The sequence below is a fragment of the Castor canadensis genome, chromosome 14 (assembly GCF_047511655.1).
Source record: "Castor canadensis chromosome 14, mCasCan1.hap1v2, whole genome shotgun sequence".
Taxonomy (NCBI): domain Eukaryota; kingdom Metazoa; phylum Chordata; class Mammalia; order Rodentia; family Castoridae; genus Castor; species Castor canadensis.
In genome coordinates, this window is record NC_133399.1 from 39,701,499 (window position 1) to 39,723,692 (window position 22,194).

General features: G+C 48.3%; 1 protein-coding gene across 4 annotated transcripts; it reads right to left on the minus strand.

Annotated features, from left to right (window-relative positions):
• Positions 1-8,895: 8,895 nt before the first annotated feature.
• Positions 8,896-11,976, minus strand: LOC109687795 (uncharacterized). 4 transcript variants are annotated; one of them, XM_074054333.1, is made up of 5 exons: positions 10,894-11,976; positions 10,599-10,705; positions 10,255-10,442; positions 9,615-9,643; positions 8,896-9,245 (listed from the first exon to the last, which is right to left on the minus strand). In XM_074054333.1, exons 1-5 carry the CDS (start codon positions 10,933-10,935, stop codon positions 9,060-9,062), a joined length of 552 nt encoding a protein of 183 aa, XP_073910434.1. In that variant the 5' UTR covers positions 10,936-11,976; the 3' UTR covers positions 8,896-9,059. The 4 variants fall into 4 exon arrangements, 2 of the variants coding, with proteins under 2 accessions (XP_073910434.1, XP_073910433.1); XM_074054332.1 differs by lacking the exon at positions 10,894-11,976 and having other exon boundaries at positions 10,599-10,887; XR_012441392.1 differs by having other exon boundaries at positions 9,110-9,245; positions 9,383-9,643; positions 10,255-10,705; positions 10,894-10,934.
• Between the last annotated feature and the right edge of the window lie 10,218 nt (positions 11,977-22,194).

Consider the following 22,194-nt stretch of genomic DNA (forward strand, 5'->3'; position numbering starts at 1 on the left):
GGTGGAGTGGCTCAAGTGCTAGCAAGTGCAAGGCCCTGAGTTCAAGCCCCAGTTCGACCAAAATGAAACAAAACAAAACAAAAAAACATTATGGAACAATGTTGTGAGAATTAAGAGGCTAATTGCAAAAGGAGCTCAGTGATATCTACCTTGTCCTGATGGAAGAACCTGAAGCTTCCAGGATACCAAAAAGCAGAGATGCCTGTACAGGAGACCCAAGGCCTCCCTCAGCCGGCACCTGTTGCCCATAGGCATCCCAGGTCCTCCAGCCTTGACCGTGCAGGTGTCTGAGGCCTCAAGAGGTAGCGTGTTGGCTACAACCTGTGATCCCAGCCCTCAGGAGGCTAAGACAGGAGGATTCTGGAGTCCTAAGCCAGCATGGACTGCATAGCAAGGCTTGTCACAAATACCTTTAAAGAACAGAGGTAGCCTACATGAGAATAGTAAAGGGACTTCTCAGCTGACTCACAGAATCATGAACATTAAATTGTCTTCTGACACTACATTTGGGGATGTTTGTTACTTGGCAACGGCTCGCAGAAACCTGCTGACAGAGGCCTGCAACAAATGGCAGAGTGAAAACATTTCTAGCACAATTATGTATACAGAATACTGCCATTTGTTTAAGAATTTTTAAAAGGCTGCACATTTATGTGCATTTAAGTATGTTAGAGATCTAGAAGGATCCGTGCCCACATGAAAGAAAGAGGTAGCCAAGGTGGAATGTTTCAATATTTTAAAAAAGAGAAATTTAATATTTAATGTTTTCTTTAATATTACATTGAACATTTAATATTTTATAAGGAGTCAGAGTGAAAGAGAAACAGAAAAGGAGATGCAGAAAGATCTAGAGAGAGACGAGAAAAGCAGAAACAGGAGGAAGCTTAGAAAAGGGACGGGGGCAGAAATGAGGACACCTCGGCTGGCTGTGACACTGGATCCCCAGGCCTCCCTCCCTCCTGGCCCCACTGTAAATCCCCAGCCCCAGGAAGCTCACCAGCCGCCATGCCAGAAGGAGGTGGGCCATTGACCCCGGCCCAGATCCCACCGTTCTGGCTCCCCGCCAGGACCCAGAGCTCGGTCCAGGGACTGCAGCCACCTGAGCAAGGCTCAGGCTTGCTGCACATGCCCTGGGTCACCACGGCCCACAGCTTCCAGGTACTAACAGAAGCCTCAGGTTTTGTCTGAGGAGGCCCCGTTGTGGAAGACATCACCAGGGGTCCCCACAGATGGGGAAAGACGGGCAGACCCCAGCTCAACTTCAGACCAGCTGCACACCCCTAGGACACCGCTGCACAGCAGGTTCCAGAAGCTTCCAAAGGTGGACAAGATCTTAACCGTGCTGATGGTCAGCCTTGCCCCTCCCCATCCCAACTGCCTTGTCTCAGAATAGCTTGTGTTCACTTAACCACCCCCCCAAACTTCCAGTCCTTTTCATTGTTTTGATTTTTTGGAGGGGACAGGGTCTCTCTATGTAGCCTTGAACTCAAGATCCTCCTGCCTCAGCCTCCCAAGTGCTAGGATTACAAGCCTGCACCACCAGGCCTGGCTGGTGGGTCCTTTCGTTACTCCCCATTCACAAATGACACAGCTGAGGCCCAGAGAGGATAAGTAACTTGCACAAGGTCACACAGCCTGGTTTAATAACAGGGGGTTGGCTGCTAGTTCACCCTTTCCTCACTACACCCTCCCTCTGCTCCAGAGCCACCCCAAGACTCCTCGCTGCCCCACCTCATGGGTACAGAAAGTGAGGCCCAAAATGGGCCTCCCTGGGAGGGAGGTTCTCAGAGGACATTCACAAAGCCAAAGGGACTGAAATAGATTGCCTGGTGCTGGGAGCTGGGAGGGACACAACCTGCTGCCTTACACAACAGGTCCCTTCCTGCCTGAGACAGCGAAAGGGAGACCTTGGCCCAGCCCTGGAGCATCCTCGGGAGAACCCGGACAAAGCTGTGTAGTCTGCACAAGGGAGCCCAGCACCTGCCTCCCCTGTTGGTCTAGGAGCTTCCCGAGCGAAGGGTGGGGGCCTGGGTCTGTCACTCAATAAATGTTTGCTGGTGAGTAAGTGACTCAGGCCCTTCCAACTCTGTTCTCATACTTTCTACTTTCATTCAGGACCCGCTCTCTACCCCCACTGCCACCTTGTCCCTGATGGGGCTGACCCAAGCCAGCAGGGCTCAGGACTCCCCAGGAGTAAAGGCTCTATGGCCACCAGGTTTCCCATTCCAGGCAGAAGACAAGGCAACTGTGAGCCCAGGAGGTAAAGGTACGAAGACAGAGCCATTCAAGACAGTCTAAGGATGAAACTTGAAGCAGCCATGACCTTGGGTTCCACCCTTTTTGCTGAAAATGCTTCTGAGGTCAATTTCTTTCCCGGTCTCTCCCCAGCACCAGATTCACACACATTTGGGTACGTCAGAGGCACCCCCAAATTAACAGACTCCAAACCCACACTTCCCCTCCCACCTGGTACCACCCCTGTTCTCCTATTGGAGGAAACAGCCCTATGACCCAGGCCCATAACCTTGGGGTCACCTTGAGCCCTCTCATCTGGCCACATTCCATCCTTCGGCAGACACTGAATCTCCACCTTCAGAATCCATCCCATGCCTGGGCGCGGCTCAGTGAGGAGCACTTGCCTGCAATGTGGGAGTCCCTGGGTGTATCCCCACACCTCACACCACAGAAATAAATGAAATCTAAATGCTCCAGTGAAGAAAACACCTTCCTTCCTCCCTTCCTCCTCCTTCCTTTCTTCCTCCTCCTTCCTTCCTTCCTTCTTTCCTTCCTTTCTTCCTCCTTCCTTCCTTCTTTCCTTCCTTCCTTTCTTCCTTCTTTCCTTCCTTCTTTCCTTCCTTCCTTTCTTCCTCCTCCTTCCTTCCTTCTTTCTTCCTTCCTTTCTTCCTCTTCCTTCCTTCCTTCCTTCTTTCCTTCCTTTCTTCCTCCTCCTTCCTTCTTCCTCCTCCTTCCTTCCTTCTTTCCTTCCTTCCTTCCTTCCTTCCTTTCTTCCTCCTCCTTCCTTCCTTCCTTTCTTCCTCTTCCTTCCTTCCTTCCTTCTTTCCTTCCTTTCTTCCTCCTCCTTCCTTCTTCCTCCTTCCTTCCTTCCTTCTTTCCTTTCTTCCTCCTCCTTCCTTCCTTCTTCCTTCCTTCCTTTCTTCCTCCTCCTTCCTTCCTTCCTTCTTTCCTTCCTTCCTTCCTCCTCCTTCCTTCTTTCCTTCCTTTCTTCCTCCTCCTTCCTTCCTTCCTTTCTTCCTCCTTCCTTCCTTCCTTCTTTCCTTCCTTCCTTCCTTTCTTCCTCCTCCTTCCTTCTTTCCTTCCTTTCTTCCTCCTCCTTCCTTCCTTCCTTCCTTCCTTCCTTCCATCCTTCCTTCCTTCCTTCCTCCTTCCCTCCCTCCCTCCCTTCCTCTCGTTTTTTTAGACAGGGGCTCACTATGGCCCAGTCTGTCCTTGAACTTGAGATCCTTCTGCTTCTGCCTCTCACTTGGGGTTGCAGGTGTATAGCACTATTTGGCCCCAAATTGTTCTCTTTTCTTTTTTGTGGTACTGGGGTTTCAACTCATGGCTTTGCCCTTGAGATGCACTTGCGCCATGCCCCCAGCCCTTTTTGGTTTGCTTATTTCTGAGATAGGGTCTTGCTTTTTTCCCAGGTCAGTCTAGACCTCAACCGTCCTGTTTTCGTATCTTACACTTCCCACCATCGCTGGAGTAATAGGCATGTCCATCGTGCTCAGGTTTTTCTGTTGAGATGGGATCTCGTGAACTTTTTTTGCCTGGCTAAGCTGGGAAACGTGATCCTCCCGATCTCAGCCCCCTGTGTAGCTGTGGGTGGCAGGCACTCGCCACTGTGCCCAGCTACCAGCTTGTTTTCTGAGGCCAGTGTACCCCACTTGACCCGGAGTGGAGGAGAAAGAAGCTGTGTCTTTCTGAACATGGCAATGATAGCCAAATAGTAATAATCGGATCTGGCCACGCATATAGAGGGTGATACACACGAGTGCCTGTGGTCCCTGCTATTGCCAGAGGCTGAGGCAGAAGGATGCTGCAGCCCAAGAGTTCGAGGCCAGCCTGAGTGACAAAGCCTGACCCTGTCTGGAAAACAAACAAACAGCTGAGCACAACAGTCCACACCTGTAATCCCAGCATTGGGGAGTTGGAAACAGGAGGACTGTGAATTTAAGGTCAGCCTGGGCTACACAGCAAGACCCTGTCTCAAAACAAACAAAAAACCTGAGAGGCTAGAGGCCTGTTATGAACCTGCTGCGCTATTACTTTTTGTGTGTGTCAGAGGAGAGAGATTTTGTGTGTGCAGTACTGGGGTTTGAACTCAGGTCTTCACACTTGCTAGACAGGTGCTCTACCACTTGAGCCACGCCTCCAGCCCTTTTTATACTTCTGTTATTTTTTAGGTAGCGTCTCTTGCTGTGTGCCTGGGCCACCTCAGATCCTGATTCTCCTATCTATGCCTCCCACATAACTGGGATTACAGGCATATGCCTTTACTTGTTGAGATGGGGGTCTTGCTAACATTTTGCCGAGGCTGGCCTCAAACTTTGATCCCCTCCTGATCTCTGCTTCCTGAGTAGCTAGGATTACAGGCTTGAGTCACTGGTACCTGGTTCAGCTTCCCTTTACATAAAGTCTGAGTAACTCCTCCAATATCACCTTTCCTTGCTGTACATAACTCTCCAAATACCCAGTTGTTATCATATGCCATTTAACTCCTCTCCCCAAAGCATAAGAAGTCGTTTTACAGCTGAGGATATTGGGCTCAGAGAAGTTAGTCACTAGCCTAAGGTTACACAGCTTGTAGCTAGCTAAGCTGGGGCTTGGCCTGAGTCATCTGGAACCCAGAGTTCAAATAACTCTATGTGTTTCTTTCTTTTTGATGGCACTGGGGTTTGAAGTCAGGGCCTCACTCTTGCAAGGCAGGTGCTCTTACTACTTGAGGCTCTCTGCCAACCACAGCACTTCCCGACTACAGAGGGGGAGACACTTGTCAGAGGCCACACCACTGCTCCCACGTCACCTGCCCTACAGCCTCCCTCTGCTCACTGTACATCACACTGGAGAGAGAGGGTGGGGGGTTTTAATTCTAGATATAATCACTCCCACATCAAAGCCCTGCTGGAGGACTCGGAACCGGGAGCCCCTAACCACACACCCTCCTCCACTCCCCACATAGGAGCAGTCAGTGACCTTGCTCCCCACGGCTTGACTTGCTGATCTGCAGAGGGCCCCTTCTTCCCAGGTGGTCCATCTCCTGGCAACAGCCCCTGACTGGTGATTGTTACCTTGGCAACCAGCTACTCCCACCCCATTGCCTGGGAGGCTGTAACCCTGTTCCAGTTCTTCCCACGCTGCACTCCACCAAGACAACTCTGAGAAGCCTGAGAGACCCACTGGGTATACGGGTCCCAGAGAGGGTGAGGGACTCCCCAAGGTCACCCAGTGATCCAGCTGGGCCACTGGACTTCACACCCACCTCCCTGGTTCTGCTGGCAGTCACAGAATTCCCACCATCTATTCACCCGAGCATCTACTAAGGTCCAGGTGTATCTCTGTCCCCAGCCACTGCCACTGGAGACAGGAAGTGACAGACTAGCCAAGGGAAGAAGGGAAAGGAGGCCATGGTCTCAGGGAACCAGAAACTCCTGAGTGAGGGAAACCAGGCTTGTGGGGGCCACTTCCCTAATCAGACCCCCTACTCCCAGAGCAAACTGCCTCCCTCAACACCACAGCATCATTTATTCATTCATTGAACAGGCATTTATTGAATGCCAACTGTGTGCTGGGTGCTGGAGACACAGCAATAAAGAAGGGGGGTGGGCAGAGTACAAACAGGATAAAGGGGTAAATTACAGAGTATCTTAGGAAATTGTTGGGAGGCTGGGAATAAGGACAGAAGGAGGCCCTGGTGGAGCTGTGACTCAAAGGGAAGCAAGGGGTGGGTGGGAAGTGGGGACAGGCATTCTCAGCAGATGAAGCAGCCCATGCAAAGGCCCTGTGGTAGGAGACTGGAGCCCAACCTCAAGGTCTTCTCTTCCCTCCAGTCACATTTCTGGAGCAATAACCACAAGCTGGACTGAGCCACGAAGCACCCTGTTGTCCTCTCTGTCATTGAAGGGACAGCCTGGTACCTGGGGGCTCTTCTAATCACCCTTTCACGGACATGGATGAGGAGGCTGGAGGGGATGGAGCACTCCAGGATCACAGAGCCAGGGTGGGGCAGGAACTAGATGTGAAACCAGGTGACCAGCTAATGTCCCTGGTTCTCCTTGGGGATGTCCCTCTTCCTCCCAGCTTCAGTGTCTGTTGTCTTGTGCCTACATCATGGGTCTGCCCCCACAGCCTACTGCAAGCCTCTGTCCCTTGCAGTATTTCCTGTCTCCATTGCTGAGCCTGGTACACAGCAGACAATGAATACCTTCCCCCAAGGGCCCTGAGCAGCATGTATGAGTCCCAGAGACTCAGAGAGGGGAGGTGACCTGCCTGAGGTCACACAGCACAGCGGTAGCAGTCAACCCTTTCTCGTGTTGGCCAGGGTTGGGCATGAGGGACCCTGGAGAAAGGGTCCTTATGTCCTTTTTCTAGACCTTTCTGCAGCCAGGAAGGGAATCGCCCATCTCCTGCCTGGTTCCATGGGGGAGCCTGGCCTGGGGCCCTCCAGGATGCAGTTTCTGAGCCTCAGGGACAACAGAACAGCCTGAGACTGAGCCTGTCTGAGTCACAGGTGGCAGAGCTAATGCCAAGCCACCATCGAAGCTCCTGCTGGAGGCTGCAGAGGGCGGGGAGGATGGGGGGACAGTGCAAGATAACCTGTGCAAGCTCCTGGCCACCAGAGCTGGGTCCCACCAATCCCTCAGGACAAACTGAGCCTGCACATCTGTTTGCTCATCTGTGAAATGGGAGAGAAGTGCCCATCTCCTGACAGTCAGATGTAGCAAGGAGCAAAGTCCAGTTTAGAACTGAGTCCCTGCAGTGACTCTGGGCCTATGTTACTGTGTGATCTGGGGGAGCCCTACCATCTACTCTGCTCCCACCTCCCATGCTGGGCTCTGGGCTGTTGCTGGGCAGGCTCTATCCTGGGGAGTCTGTACACCCCACTTGTGGTCCCACTTTTTTTGTGTGTGTGGTACTGGGGTTTGAACTCAGAACCTTCACCTTAAGCCACTCCACCAGCCTTTTTGTGAAGGGTTTTTTTTTGCAATAGGGTCCTCAAGCTGGGATCCTCCTGATCTCTGCCTCCCTAGGATCACAGGCCCTGATCCCACTTCTGCCCTGGCTTAGCCCACAAGGGAACCTGTTTCCCAGCCCAGGGATGAAGATGGGGGGCGGGAGGGACAGTCTGTATGAGGAAGAGCAAAGGGAGGTAGCCCTGGGATGGAAACTGAGGGGCAGGGGGAAAGTGGGGGGCAGACAGATCTCACAGGATGTCTCACAGGGTAACAGGAAGCCCCAGGAGGTTCCAAGCACCAGTGGTTCAGCTGGGCCACCAGGGGACTGGACCTGGAGGGTTGGATTGGGCATTTGTCCAGGAGCAGATGATGGCCTGGGCACCTGAGGGGTAGGCACAGGAGGTGACAGTTTCCATAAGGTTCTATATGGGGCAATTTGCAGCACTTGGGGAGCAGTCACAACAGCGTTCCCAAGACAAAGGGGATGGAGGGTCCTAGGAAGATGTTCACAGGGTGTCAGGACCTGGGCCCACTCATCCTGACACAGCTGCCATGCACGCGCCCCACGCAGCCAGAGAGCACCTGCTGTGTGCACGGGAAGGCCAGTGGCAGGAGTGCACACTGCAGGGTGGCTGCTCCTGTTCAGGTGAGTGACCGTGAGCAGCCCTGGGGATCCCTGCCCTGCCCCTCACTCCTGCCAGGCCCCAATGCCCCCTGGAAACTTTGGGGCAACTCCCCACACTGGAATCCCCTGGCCCTGGAGTACAGAGGAACAGGAGCTGGATGGGCCTCTCTGGGACAATGGGGCTGCCTGGGAGAATGCGCCCCCTCCATAGGGGATTTAAAGGGGCGCTGACCAGGTCTTGGGGTCTGAGGGATGCTGAAGGTTGCACTACAGCCCTGCACCTTCCTATCTCCACTCTGGGGTTGCCAACCAGGAAGGCAAAAAGGATGTCGCAAGTCATCCTGGAGCTGGGGACAGCCCAGCCTACCCGGGAGGAAATGGGGTACGGGGCTGAGCCCCTGCTCTGCAGTCTGTGTGTGAACAGAACCCCAGGGTGACGGGGACTTCTGTCCATCCAGAGACCAGGCAGGAGGACAATCTGGGGCTTGAAGCCTGGACACTTTTGGGACAACAGAGCTATGAGGCCCACAGCAACCCAGGAGGGCTCCCTGGAAAGTGATCAGGCTGGGAAGGGTGTTGCTTGTGAGCTACAGAAAACAGGTTCCAGAAGTGGGAGGGTCTGGAGCAAGGTTGGGCTGTGGGTGAAGTTGCCCTACCCTGGTCCCTTTCTGAGCCAAAGCCAGTCATGTGGCTGCTCCCGAGTCTCTGAGGAGCTGCCTCCCATGGGACTGAGATAACAGATGTCTCACCCCAGCTTGGTCTAGCTATAAAAGAGGTATTCGTGAGACCTGTTTCTCCACGGGATTCTGGAAAAGGAAGGTTGTGGACAGCTGTGAGGGGTCAGGGCTGCAGGATTGACTCCCCAAAGCCTCCAGGGCCTTGGAGATCTGTAATGAAGACGCACTGAAGAATATGAAATCTGAGGCCTGGTTATGCTGCAGGTAAGAGCTTGAAGTCAGCTGGGCATGGTGGTACACTCCTGTAATCCCAGCACTCGGGAGGCTGAGGCAGGAGAATGGCGGTGCCAGACCAGCCTGGGCTACACAGCAAGACCATGTCTTAAAAAAAAAAAAAAAAGGAAAAACAACCTTGGGATCCACCTTCCAGCTTCCTTTAATCAAGGCTTTTTACCATTCTGAATATCAATTGTCTTGTCTGTGGTCTTTGATTCCACAGCCTCAACTACCATCACCCCAATTTTGTGGCCTCTGCACCCGTGTTTTTTGTTTCTGTGGCCTCGGGCTCTGGGGACACTGCTGCTACAGTCCTGGCTTCTCTGGTGTCAACTTCTCCATCCTTCTCATCTCAACTCCGTTAACTTTGGTTTCCAGAGCCACGCTGTCGTTCAGCTCTGCACTGCACGGTCCGTTTTGGGTGGTCTTGGCGCCCTCGGGCAGACCACTCCCCTCCATCTGCACCTCGTCCTTCTCCAACTCCTCCAGGATCTGGGGGAGGGAGGCAGGCAGAGGGGGATGAAGTGGCTTTGGGGGCACAGGGCACTCACGCCACCTTCCCTGCCCATCCTGACCCTGAGAACAAGCCCCCAGGTCCTCATATCTGTCTGGGGCCTCGGTTTACCCACCTGGACTTTCTCCATCAGCTCCTGAGCTGATGATGGACAGAACCACAGTATGAGGAGGATGACAGGAAGATTAGGGTCACAGGTGTGAGGCCGCACTAGCTGGCAAGTGTACCCGGACGGTAACATTCTTTGCGAACAGGTCCTTCCAGGCAACCATGGGGCAGAACTTGGGGACAGGGGAAGCGAGTGTGCACATGGGGAGCGCAACTCCATCACTCCTTAGGATCCATACCTGGGATGAGGCCTCGCCAGAGTCGTCCTCTAGGAGGGAGGGGAAAGGAAAGCAGTGTCAGGCACTAGAGTCGAAGGACTCCATTCCCAGCTCCTAGAGGGGCACTAGTGAGCCCAGGGGACTTGCAGCGGGGCTCCCGATGCCCCCAAGAATCAGGGACTCTTTTGATTGTTTTTTGGAGACAGAGTCTCACTATGTAATCCAGTCTGACCTGGAATTCGAGATCTTCCTGCCTCAGCCTCCTGGGGACTGGGATTACAGCTGTATACTACCATGCCCGGCCCTAGCAGCAGGGCTTTTAAGATAGGAACCCACCACTGGAAGAATGCTGATAGGAAGGGCCTTGACCCTCAGAGAGAAAAAGAGAGAGAGACAGAGGGCGCTTCCAAGGTGGGGTGGACTGGGGGCTGCCACTTTCCAGGAAAGGCAAAGCCCTAAGACAAAGGATACCTAGGAAATCAGAATGGACCCCCAGGCTAGTCTACATGCTCTGGGGCTCCCTGAAACTGCCCTGCTCAGGGGAGCCATGAAACCTCCCACAAAACAGCAGACAGAGGTACCCTGAGACTACCCGCAATGGAGAAAAAGAGGGGTGACCAGAGACTGCCCAGAAAGAGACGGGGGAGAGGGGCTCGCATACCGCTGGGAGGTGAGGGGCGCTGGGCTGCCTCCTGCAGGAGGTGCAAGATGAGTTTGTCCCCCGCTAGGGCTCCGTAGTGAGCTGCGTCCTGGCCCAGTGCGTCCGTGATGCCTGGCTGGGCCCCGCCCTGCAGCAGCACCTCCACGGTTTCGGGGCTGGCCCCCTCACAGGCCAGCATCAGGGCTGTCCTGCGGGGAAGGGGGGTGCTGAAGAGGTGAGGACGTCCCCAAGCCCCCACGCTCGGGCTGGGAGGAGGAGGCGACTAGGTTCCCCACTCAGAGAGGTTAAGAAGTTGCCCAGGGTCACACAGGACGTGATGGACGGGTTGAGACGGAGGTGCTCACCTGCCCTGCAGGTCCTGGTCATTTGCAGCAGCCCCCTGTTGTAGGAGGAGGCGGCACAGATCTGTGTGACACATCTGAGCTGCTATGATGAGGGGCGTGGCGCCCGACTGGTAGGGAGGAGGAAGTGGGGGGTGAGGTGGCATGAGAAGATGACCCCGGGAGGTAGGGAAGCCTAGATGACCACCCTTGATCTTCACCCCAGACCTCATCTTTGTAATGGATGCCTGGGAGGCCGCCGTTTGGTGGCAGCGCACCTCAAAGGTGGCATCTTTCCCCAAAGATCCCAGAAGCTCACCCGATCCCGGGGGTTCAGATGGGCTTTGAAGGAACAGAGCATCTCCGAGCAGGACAGGCAGCCGCCTCCCGGCTGGTGGGGCAGCAGCTCTCGTAGGGCCCGTCGGGGGAGCAGCCGCCCGGCACCCGCGGCCGTCCGGGCTGCTCCTGGATGAGGTTCTCCACGATGCTGGTGTGGCCCGTGACGCTGGCGGCCAGCAGCGGGGTCATGCCGTAGCCGTCGCGCTCCATGCGCGCGTTGCAGCCCAGCAACAGCTGCAGCTTGCCGTCGTGAGCGGCACTGTCCACGGCGGTGTGGCGGTCCATGGTCCGCACCTCCGTCAGGCCATGGGCTGGTCACGTGGGGGAAAGAGAGACGGAGATCAGAGTTCCGACAGGCCACCGGCAATCTTCACCATCTCCTCCGCCGCCATCTTAAGGACTCTCCGGGAGGGACAAAATGGCTGTCGTGACAGATGGAAGCGAGCCTGCTGGGATATGGAGTCCTGGCTCAGTACCTCTCCATGGCGCACGGAGGGAACGGCGTGGGTGGCAGACTACATTCCCCATAAGGTAGAGGGGCAGCCGCTGCGAACTGCATGATGGGAATCGGAGTTCCAATCTCAGCAAAAAGAGACAGGAAGTACTACAACTCCCACCATGCCACGCTAACGCTATACCTTGTGCGACCTGGAGAAGTTTGGTGACGTACTTTCTGTTGCTGTCACTATGCTGGAGCCGACAGGAAGCTCTCGCGATGGCCCCAAAGGATTACATTTCTCAGAGGGCACTCGACCAATCAGGAGCTAAGTCGACCGAGCGAGCCTGATACCGGCTTGAGGTGGCGGAGTCGCCAGCCGGCAGGGGGCGCGCGAGAAGCGCAAAAGTCGGTGGGGCGAGGACCTGGGAGGTCTGGAAGGACAGGTGGCGATGAGTCAGTGTTCCATCCGTCCCGTTTATGTCCTAACATAAGGAGAGACAGATCAGAGGGACCCAGTTCTCCCTGAGGCATTTGTCTAGGGGTTAAGCACGCTGAAGTACTGTTGAGAATGAAACTTTCCTGTTAGGTCTTTACCGTGAGCTCCTTTTGACGTTTTTAGCGAAGCTGGCCGCAGGGCGCTTGATTGACAGCTGGCCGCAGGGCGCTTGATTGACAGCTGGCCGCAGGGCGCTTGATTGACAGCTGGCCGCAGGGCGCTTGATTGACAGCTGGCGGACCCTCCTCTTGTGCCGGGCACCTGGAGCAGGGCGCGGTCAACCCGGCAGCCCCTTCTTTGACTGACATCATCATGGCAGGCACCCTGCGCCAGCTGCGCTCCAGCTGTGAGGATCATGTGGCAGCCATGGCTCCTGCTCAGGGTCCTCCGGTCACAGGGACCCAGAGTGTCGGGACGAGCCGGTGACCCCTGGGTGACCCCGCTGCTCCCAGGTACCACTCAGGACCGGAGAGGGAGCGCCTCTAGTGACTCAGCAAAAAGCGTGATTGGCGTGTATGCGCCACCTGTTTGTGATTGGTGCACATACGAGGCCTGTGATTGGTGGACCTTGAAGGCATGCACAAGCGAGGCTGTGATTGGTGCACATACGAGGCCTGTGATTGGTGAGCCTTGAAGGCATGCACAAGCAAGGCTGTGATTGGTGCACATATGAGGCCTGTGATTGGTGGACCTTGAAGGCATGCACAAGCGAGGCTGTGATTGGTGCACATACGAGGCCTGTGATTGGTGGACCTTGAAGGCATGCACAAGCAAGGCTGTGACTGGTGGATATAGAGGGCACGCCATGCCACGCCCCTCCCTGGCTATATAAGCAGGCTGGTTTTCATCCTTGCAGGGTCAGTGTCTCCCTCCTCTCACTTGGTGCACTGCGGTGGGCTATTCTCTACAGGGCGTCCTGGGCCCTGAGCGGCATCCCTGGCCTACAGCCACTCCATGCCAGGAGCTCCTCAGTTGTCCCAGATGTCCCCAGACCTCACCGAGTGCCCCAGGGAGACTGAGTCGTCCATTTGAGACCCGTGGCCTGGGCCCCGAGAGCCCGCGGGCGGAGCACACTCTGGGCCCTTCCCGCGCCCCGGGTGACCTGGGCCACCAAGGCTCGTCAGGGACGAGGAACTTCGGGTAAAAGCAGAATTACCTTTTAATTTACGCGGTGATCTGGACCCCATTGCTGCCTCTTCTGCAGCTGGCAGCCAGCTGTGTCCATGGGGCTCGGGCGATGATGACGGGACCTTGGCCCGATGCTGGCCAGGGACCAGGGCAGGTGGCTGGTGATGACCAGCTGTAGCGTGCTCGGGTCCTGCAGGTCGCAGCAGGACAGCAGGACAGCAGGACAGCAGGTCCGTGGTGGTGAGGCTCTTGTGTAAGGTTTAAGGAGATCTGTTGTGATTTGCATAAGAATAAAAGGCCATGAGCTTAGCTTGTTGCTGGCCTGAGGAAAATTCTAACTTACATCTGCGGTTTAGGTTTTTTGAGAGTCCACTCTAATTTTTTTTTTTTTTTTCATTTTCATCATCATTCTTTTTTTTTTTTTCATTTTTCTTTTATTATTCATATGTGCATACAAGGCTTGGTTTATTTTTTTTTTTTTTAATGTGTCATTTTGTTTGTCTGTTGGTCTTGTGTTTGTGATTGGTTTAATGGAGGCTAAAATTCCAAAGGCTGCCACAAAAGTCTTGTTAAGAGATTCACTTTTGCTTCAGTCACCAAGGTAACCACTAACAAAATAAATTCCAAAACAGCACTGGGCAAAATTTACATTGCTCCTGGAATTCCAGCTCATCCTATGCATGCTTAAAGTGACATTTTTTTGGGGGCATGCTTAATTTATTTAAAAAAGTGTGTGTGTGTGTGTATAAACTTCAAAAATGTTCTTAAACTTCTGTTATAAGGTTAATGTGATATTCAAGGTTAACAAAAAAACAGATATTCAAGAGGTAACTTTTAAGGTTAGGTTTAAAGTAAACTTGTCTTTTAAATGAAGCTATTTAAACTGCTTAAATGTATGTGGACAAATGACCTTAATGTGTTTCATTTTATGGGAATTTAATTCAGATCCTACTCTTAAAATATTTGGGTTACCTAGCAAATGTGTTTTCATAAATTGTCATTAAAAAAATAAAATTGTTTGTCTTCATAAAATAAGATTAAAAATACTTTATTCTATTGGAAAACAAACAATTTTATTTAAATTCTTAAACATTTCATCAGCCAGACACTGATGGCTCACGCCTGTAATCCTAGCTACTCAAGAGGCAGAGATCAGGAGGATCTTGGTTCAGAGCCAGCCTGGGCAAATAGTTTGCAAGACCCTGTGACAAAAAAACAAAAACAAAACACAAAAAAAGGGCTGGCAGAATGGCTCAAGGTGAAGGCCCTGAATTCAAGCCTCAGTGCAACACACACACATACACAAAATTAATAAACATTAAAAGATTTCAGCAAGTAAAAAAAATATAAAGTGGTATTGGGTGTTCTTGGGGAAAAAAAAGAGGTTAATGGTAAAAGTGTATGACTTTTAGATATAGGGTAAGATTTGTCTTAAAGGCTTGTTCCAAAATAAAAAGAGACAAACCTCAATGTTCAACAGGTAACAAAATTGGTGAGTAGTCTTAAGTATATAAAAGATGAAGCTCATAAAAAGTTCATGTATGTAACTAACATGTCTATAATTTAAAAGGTTATCTAAATGATTTCCTAAAGTCAAAGTTTAATAAAGTAATATAAAGCCAGCACCTCATTTTATCTGAAAATATTCTGCTCTTAATAATATTGGCTAAACTGGCTTATAGGAGAGATTTTGTTTTATCAAGATAATTGCTTGTGAAATCAATCAGGATTTTGACTTTAGGAAACCGAGTCGTAACTAAATCAGTTTATTTAAGTATGTGTCTTTTCAATGATATTAATATATTTAACACCCTTAAAATGTGTGGGCTATATGTCTAAACTTGATTTAAATGCTGTACAAAAGTCTACAGGGTTGAAGTTATGTAAGGTTAATGCAAAGTGACCAGCACTCGGTCAATAGCAAACAAGGCTATTTGGGGCACTGGCACTGTCTTTCCTAAGCTTGTAAGAGGTCTAAAAGCTTTGATATTTTTGTTAGTGCTACACAGTATCATACTTAGCCAATGAGTTTAAATTCTACTCAAAAAGTAAAATCTAAATTTATATATGACATTGGTGCAGCTGTGATGCTAATTGTTGCCATCTCTAAATGTTAAATGGCACTGTTTTCTAAAATCAAAAACAGTGCCATTTAACTAAGAATTGGACATAAAGTATTAGAGATGCACTCACAAAGTACATGTGTAATAAAAAGCATGTTATACCTTATTTGAAATTCATTTATTCTGAAGGTAAATTTTAAAGGGGACTTACTCTATTAATAAGATGTATATTATGTCATTTTAACACTAAAATATGAGCTTTAAATATATACTTGAGAGATAAGGAGAACTTAATGGTACTAATTAATGCTGTCTGTCAGAATTATTATCTTAAAATGCTTTATGCAATAAAAATTGGTTTGTCAGTTGCTAAACATTTAAAAACATTCTAAGAATAACTGGCCTAAATACTTTGTCATCTACAGCTTAGATTCTTCTCTAAGGCATTTACAATCAAACTCCCCAAAAACGTCTATCTACGACCACATCCTGATGGGCAATTTCGCTGGCTGCAGGTCCATGCTCCTGCACCTCCCACTGTCACTGGCTGCCCATGCAGAGCAAGGGCCAGAGACTCCTGACTTATAACTCTGTTCCATGTAAACAGGAAGCAGCTAGTGGTGAAATACTGCTCCCCCTTTCCCTAAAAGATTTCAGAGTCTCTAGTCCTTGAGTGGGGAATGATAGGTAGCAGTTAGATATAAATGGTGGGCACAAAAGAAAAACAAGTTATACAAAATGGGAGCAACTAAAATAGGAGATAAAAACTGGGTGCTCCCTGATGGAAGAAGGAGATAAGCAAGCCCATAATGGGAGCTGATGTCCACACTGCACAGGGGGAGTCTTTGGGGTCCCCAATCTATGTGTGATGCAATACTCAGGAATTATGGGTGTGTGGGTGTTTATGCCAATGCTAAACAGGTGGGTGGGGAAGTGTGTGACTCACCAAAGAATAAACAAAAAAGGTGGTAAGGAGACAGATGAAAGGGGGAAGACCACCGGGTTAAGACCATTTCAGAGCATTCACATAGACTTCACAGAGAAACCTAGGGTGGGATGACAAAGATGCCTACTGGTAATATGGACCATTTTACTGGCCAGTTGGAGGCCTTCCTCCTCTGGACTGCCACAGCAGGGAGCGTCATCAAAATAGTCTTAGACCAGATTGTACCTAGGTTTAGTCTGGTGGAAAATAATTGACTCAGACAGCTGGGGTCACTTTCCCTCAAAGGTGTTGAGGGGAATCATGGAGAGTTTGGACTGTCACACTCCCTGGCATATCCCTCTTCCTTAGGAAAGTTGGAGAGAATGAATCAGACCCTTAAAAACAACAAACTGATCCTTGAAACCAAACTGCCCTGGACAAATGACTCCCAACAACTTTCCTTAGGATTAGGACAGCCCCAAGGAAAGATGTGGGACTGTCCCCTTATGAAATGTTCTATGGGCTCCCATACCTAGGCAGGACTGCTGATCTTCCTATCATGGAGAACAAAGATCAGTTTTTAAGGAAGTATATATTGGCATATTTTATACCCTGTCATTCCTCAGGCTAAAAGGATTCCTTGCGCAGACCCCGCCTCTTGAATTCACAGTTCATCACTTCCAGCCTGGTGACCTGCTGCTGATCAAGACTTGGAAGGAGGACATGCTCCAGCTCAGCTAGAAGGCCCCTATCAAATGCTCCTGACCACTGAGATAGCTGTATGAACTGCTGTAAAACGGTGGACTCATTATACTTGAGCTAAAAGACTGGTAAAAGAGGCCCAGGAAAAAGGGACTACAGACAAGTGGGGAGTATATGGGTCATTATAGGAGCCCCTAAAGGTTATTTATTGTAAAGAAAAAGACAGACCCACCCCTTAACTCCAACTGTTACGGGAGGTTGCTAGCTGAGATATGGGACTCTTGAGGCAATTAGCAGGAAGCAACGTTTATTGTGCCAGCACAGACTCAGTGGACTCATGTCCAAAGGCTGAGCCCCGAGAACAAAGTTTTCTCACCTTATATACCCTTGCAAGCAGGTCACAGAAGCAAAAAGCAAGGTCTAATCCATGTATGGTTATATTTAATTTTATTGGCTACTTTACCCTAGTGCTACATGACTTTCTGCTACCTGGTCCTGTGTGACCTTCCTCATGTTCAGATTCTCAGATTTTATCTCTCTGCTATGCCATCTCTACCTCCCTGCTACTTTCTCAGGACTCAGGCCTAGTCTGTTTTCTTCTGATCCTCCTCCCTGCTACATTATTCGTCCTTTTGATGCTTGGACCCACTTAGGGGCAAAGAGCATCATCTTGATTTAGGGGTGTGTATTTTTATAGCATTATTACACGTGTGGCCTTTTTTTTTTTTCTTATAATGGCCTTTATAATAGTTTTGATAAACCACAGCACCAGGGGAACCAGGCAGGGCAGTATTAAGCATGCTCCTAGGATCAGGCCCATTGCCCCTATCAGGGTTTTGAATCCACCTACAGCAGAAAACCATCTTTTAAACAGGTCATTGGGATCCCATCCTCTCCAGTCTGGACAGGGACATGGGCAAGTTTTTAAAATTTTGTCCATGATCCCTTTTATAACCTTTTTTAAAAATCATTAATTTGTAAGTAGCAGTTGTTTACATTAAATTTTTTATAAACTTTTTTTGTCTTAGAAACAAGCAAATAGTCTAAAGCCAAGCGGTTTTGAAAGCTGCCATTGCACATCTTAGTGCTTTCTTTTGTCAGCAAATTGAGAGGTCTTGCAGTTTTATTAGTTATAATTTCAACAACAGCCTGCAGCCTGATGATGTGGTTGAGCATATATTTTGGGGTGTGATAGCTCTAGGACTGTCTTTTGCCCAGGTGGCAGGACCATAGTACTGGATGGTCCAGTACTATGAGTACTGAGTAATGGACTCAGGAGGTCACTTGTCTTCTTTTTAATTGCCAATTTGTAAGGCACCCCATTTTTGTCTATTTAATCTTTTTTTTTTAATATATGGGGACTCGCATGTTGGTCCCCCCACAAATGTGACATGAAGTGACATTTAGTGTCTGGGTTATAGACTTAGCCAGTGAGAGGAACAAGTTTTTAGCTTTGGCAGAGATGGAAAATTCACTCTTCATCTCCTTATAAAAGGAGTGAAAAACTTGGTATGAGGCCCTCTCAAGGATAACAGTTACTAATTTGAAGTGTATTAATCTCAGGGTTAAGAACCTTTTAATCTATTTTTATAGTAATTATTTTTCCCCGTGTCCAATTAGATGGCTTAAGTATGTGAAATTTACAGGGTTACAGGTGCCACAGGTGCAGTCAGGGGCAGCTTTCCCCTTGTGAAGGAGCGCTGCGTATTTAGCCCTCTGTTAAACCAGGTCAGTAGTAATAAATAGTAATTATGCATCCTGCCCAAAAGAGATAGAAGAGAGCTAATGAAAACCTCTCTCCATAAGACCAATCAGCAGGGGCAGTTTCTGCCAAGCCCATGGCGAAGACTAGGGTGAGAACTACAGCAGCAGATACAGACAAGGGGTGACAATGTATTACAGTGAGATAACTGGTATGGAAAAACAGCCCTTTTGTCCCATTGGAGAGTTGACTCCTCAAGCTTCTGCTGTGCGTAGACTAGTCAGCTTTCTGAAGGTGACTAGAGCAGGGTTGTCATCCCTTCATTCGTGGTCTCTTGTTGTTTCCTGGGAAGTGGAGTCCTGCTGAGGGAGGGCACTTAGGTTCTGGAGGGTGATCCTGCATGGTGAAGCCTACCACAGATGCACTCCCACTTCAGAGAAGCTGGCTTGGCTGGACTGTGGTGGATCCAAGGAGCAATCACTGCTACTTTAACTGCAGTGGGAGTAGTTGACAAGATAACAACAAAAGAGCCCCCAAAATGGGGTTTTAATGGTTGGATATTTTATTTTTTTTAACCCAGACAATGTCTTTTTTTTTTAAGAGTAGAATTACCATGGCAACAATGTATTATCAGTATATATGTCTAAGAAAATGCATTGTTTAAAAAAGTTAAAACCATCATCTTTAAGTACCAAAGGACATGTTTAGAATCAGTAAAAATAGTTATTTTGTCTCTATTTAAGTAGAAGACCCTGTCTAAAAGTATGAGTTTGTGTCTGGAAGGACTTTAATGCCAGATAGCCATACATGCATAAGAACCATTTCTTCAGTCCTCTTGGCTTTGGTTATTTTTGAGAGATCTGGAATGAGTGACTCCATTTGAACTTTGATAGCATTCCCCCTTGTCCAAACTGTCTCTGAGGAGTCTCTTCTGAAGATCTGTCTCCCATCCAAGTACTAACCAGGCCCGTCCTTACTTAGCTTCCAAGATCATAGGAGATCAGGCACGTTCAGGGTAGTATGGCTATAGACTGAAGATATTTCTTGATTGGTCATCGTCAGGATTTGCTCTTTCCTGGATTTTGTTTGTTTGGTTGGTTTTGGTTCCACATCGGGAGGGAATAACAAGCAGATCAGGTGGGAGTCAGTGCCAGCTAGACCCTTTTGGCCAAATATAAGCAACAAAGAGGCTTAGAAGGAATGGCTCTTAGGCAGCAGGCTTCTAGAACAAGGACAATACAAAACAAAATCTAACAAAAGCAGATGTCTAAAAAGCTAACCTGGTTGACACATAAGTAGTTATTCGAGTCATTTTTTATGGACTTGATTGTAAATGTCCCAGAAGGATCAGAACTGTAATGACAAAAACTTAAGAGTCATGGTTAAAATTCTGATGGACAATTTAGCAACTAACAAAACAGTATATCAGTACCATTAACTTTTTGTTACCATGTTTATGTAAATTTTGTATTTTAGAAGGCTTGATATACTTGAAAAACATAAATGTATTTAATATGCAGGAACCAGCAATAGTATCACAGCTCTATAGAGGTTATATATACATATTAGTTTAGTTGTTCTTGAAGTAAAACCTTAGATTTTTATCAGCTGTAGGAGGAAAGAACAGTTTTAGTAAACCTAAATAGCCCAGTCACAGACACATACAGGGTACCAACTGTATTAGAATCACCCAAGACAACAGTTGTTTAACCATGAGCTCATCTGGAAAGTTTTATATAAACTGTTAGAAAATAAGAGGCATGGAAGAGGCAGAGAGATGGCTCAAACACCAGTAATAGGCTTTATTCTTTAGGCAGGAGCTCTGTGGAGGGAGACCCCAGCAAGAGAGCTAGAGCCCATTGCCATACACAGGCTTGGACTAGATATAGGGGGCTAGTGGAAAATTACCAGGAAGGTCATTAAAGAATACTGTTGCTAGGCAATCAAGAAAGATAAGTTGTAGTTAGGTCACTGCCTGCCCAACTGTCCTTGGCATCTATCTAGGGAGATAAAGGTAAGCCATCTGCAAGGGGAAGGGGGTCTAGTCCTAACATGGCTGTCCTTATTGTTAATCCCAACATAAACCAACTCTTAAATGAACATGACTCAGTCACCTTAGTCGTTAAAACCTCGACAAAAATCACCAGAGAACACAGGTAAATATGGGGACTAAGTGTGGAGTTAGGAAACCTAGTGGCCAAGAATCATGGCTCAGATGTTGATAAGGGACCACACCCCAGATTGGTGATATTAACACATGGCTCATGACATACAGCAAGATCCCACCAACCTGTACTCAGTGGAGCCTCCCCTCCCAAAAAAATAAATAAATAATAGGCCCAATCTGGACATCCCAGGCCAAAAATTCCCTCCATCCAACATGTGGAAAGAATAGGACTAACACCTCCACTCTGTTGAGTCCAATAAGAACTGGAGGTCTTGACTTTTAGTGTAGTGTTCCTTTTTGAGTTTTTAAAAAAATTTATTTATCTATTTTTTTTATCCTATCTGGAGGGTGCACTTTGGCTTTGTTTTACATAAGTAAATTTGCCTTAACCCTTATGTCAGTGCAGCAGTACTCCCTGTGCTCAGCTGCCTCTTGTTTCTCTGTGTTTTAATAAACTCCTATTGTCTTGACAAATTTGTGGATTAAGCTGTTGCACCAAAATTCCCTGGCAGTTATCTTGATAAAACAAAAACCATTTTAAGGCGAATTTTTGGTAAATATTATTAAGAACAATACAATATTTTAAAGATAGCCTTGTTGTTACGAGCTTAGAGAATTAAGTTTTAGTTTAACATCAGTACATTAAGTTTTGATCTTACAAAACCTTTAATGTAACTCTTAGCTTTTAGTTAATCACTTACATAAGCATCTATAAGCTCCATCTTTTATGACAATTTACTCTGTACCTTTATGACAACCTATTTTGTATCCCCTGGGGGAGCTTGTTTTTATCTTTTTTTTAATCCAAAAGTTTTTTTTTACCTTTTATTTTTTTAAAAATCATATCCTTAATACCTCTTATATATTTTTGTTACTTGTTGAAACTAACTCATAAAATCTTTTAACTTAGAGCCTCACATTTGTATGAAAAAACAAGAAAGAAAGCAACCTTGTAATTATTTTTGTAAAAATGCAATTTATAGAAAGCCCATTTGTTAATAGACCCACATATTATAAGAGAGAATTTAATTCCAGATTCTATTTATGACAGAATGAAACACACGAAGGTCATTTCTTTACCCAAATTCCAAGATTCCTGCTGCAGGCTGTGGCTCCCCTTTTCTTCTTCTTTTTTTCCCCCTCTGGTCTGAGCTGGAGTGTTAACCCCTGAATGCCTGCATCCTAGTGAGACCTGATTGAAATGAGTTTGAAAACCTGTTTTTCTTAAAAGTAGCAATAGAACAGAGTAATACGTTTCACATTGACTCTATAATAAGAACTGTTCTCAAAATGTTTACATGTTTATGTGTAAAAAGCCTAAGCAGTTTATAACAGAGATGTTTAAAACAAATATCCTGGGTGTTTTTTTGTTTGTTTGTTTCCTTGAGTGTCATATTAACCTTATAGCAGCATTGTAAGAACCATTTTGAAGATGTTTATACACACACACACACACACACACACACTGTGAGTACACCATTAGATGGATGCTTAATCTGACCAGCCATTAGCAGGGGAAACATAAGCATCTCATGGCTGTCTCAATATCAGACCAAGCTTACTGCACCAACCTTTTGGAACAGTTTTTGGTTTTTTTTACCAGCAACAGTCAAAGTTGCTTTTTCTCACTCTTTTAGGTAGGTTCTCCCTGTTTATGCT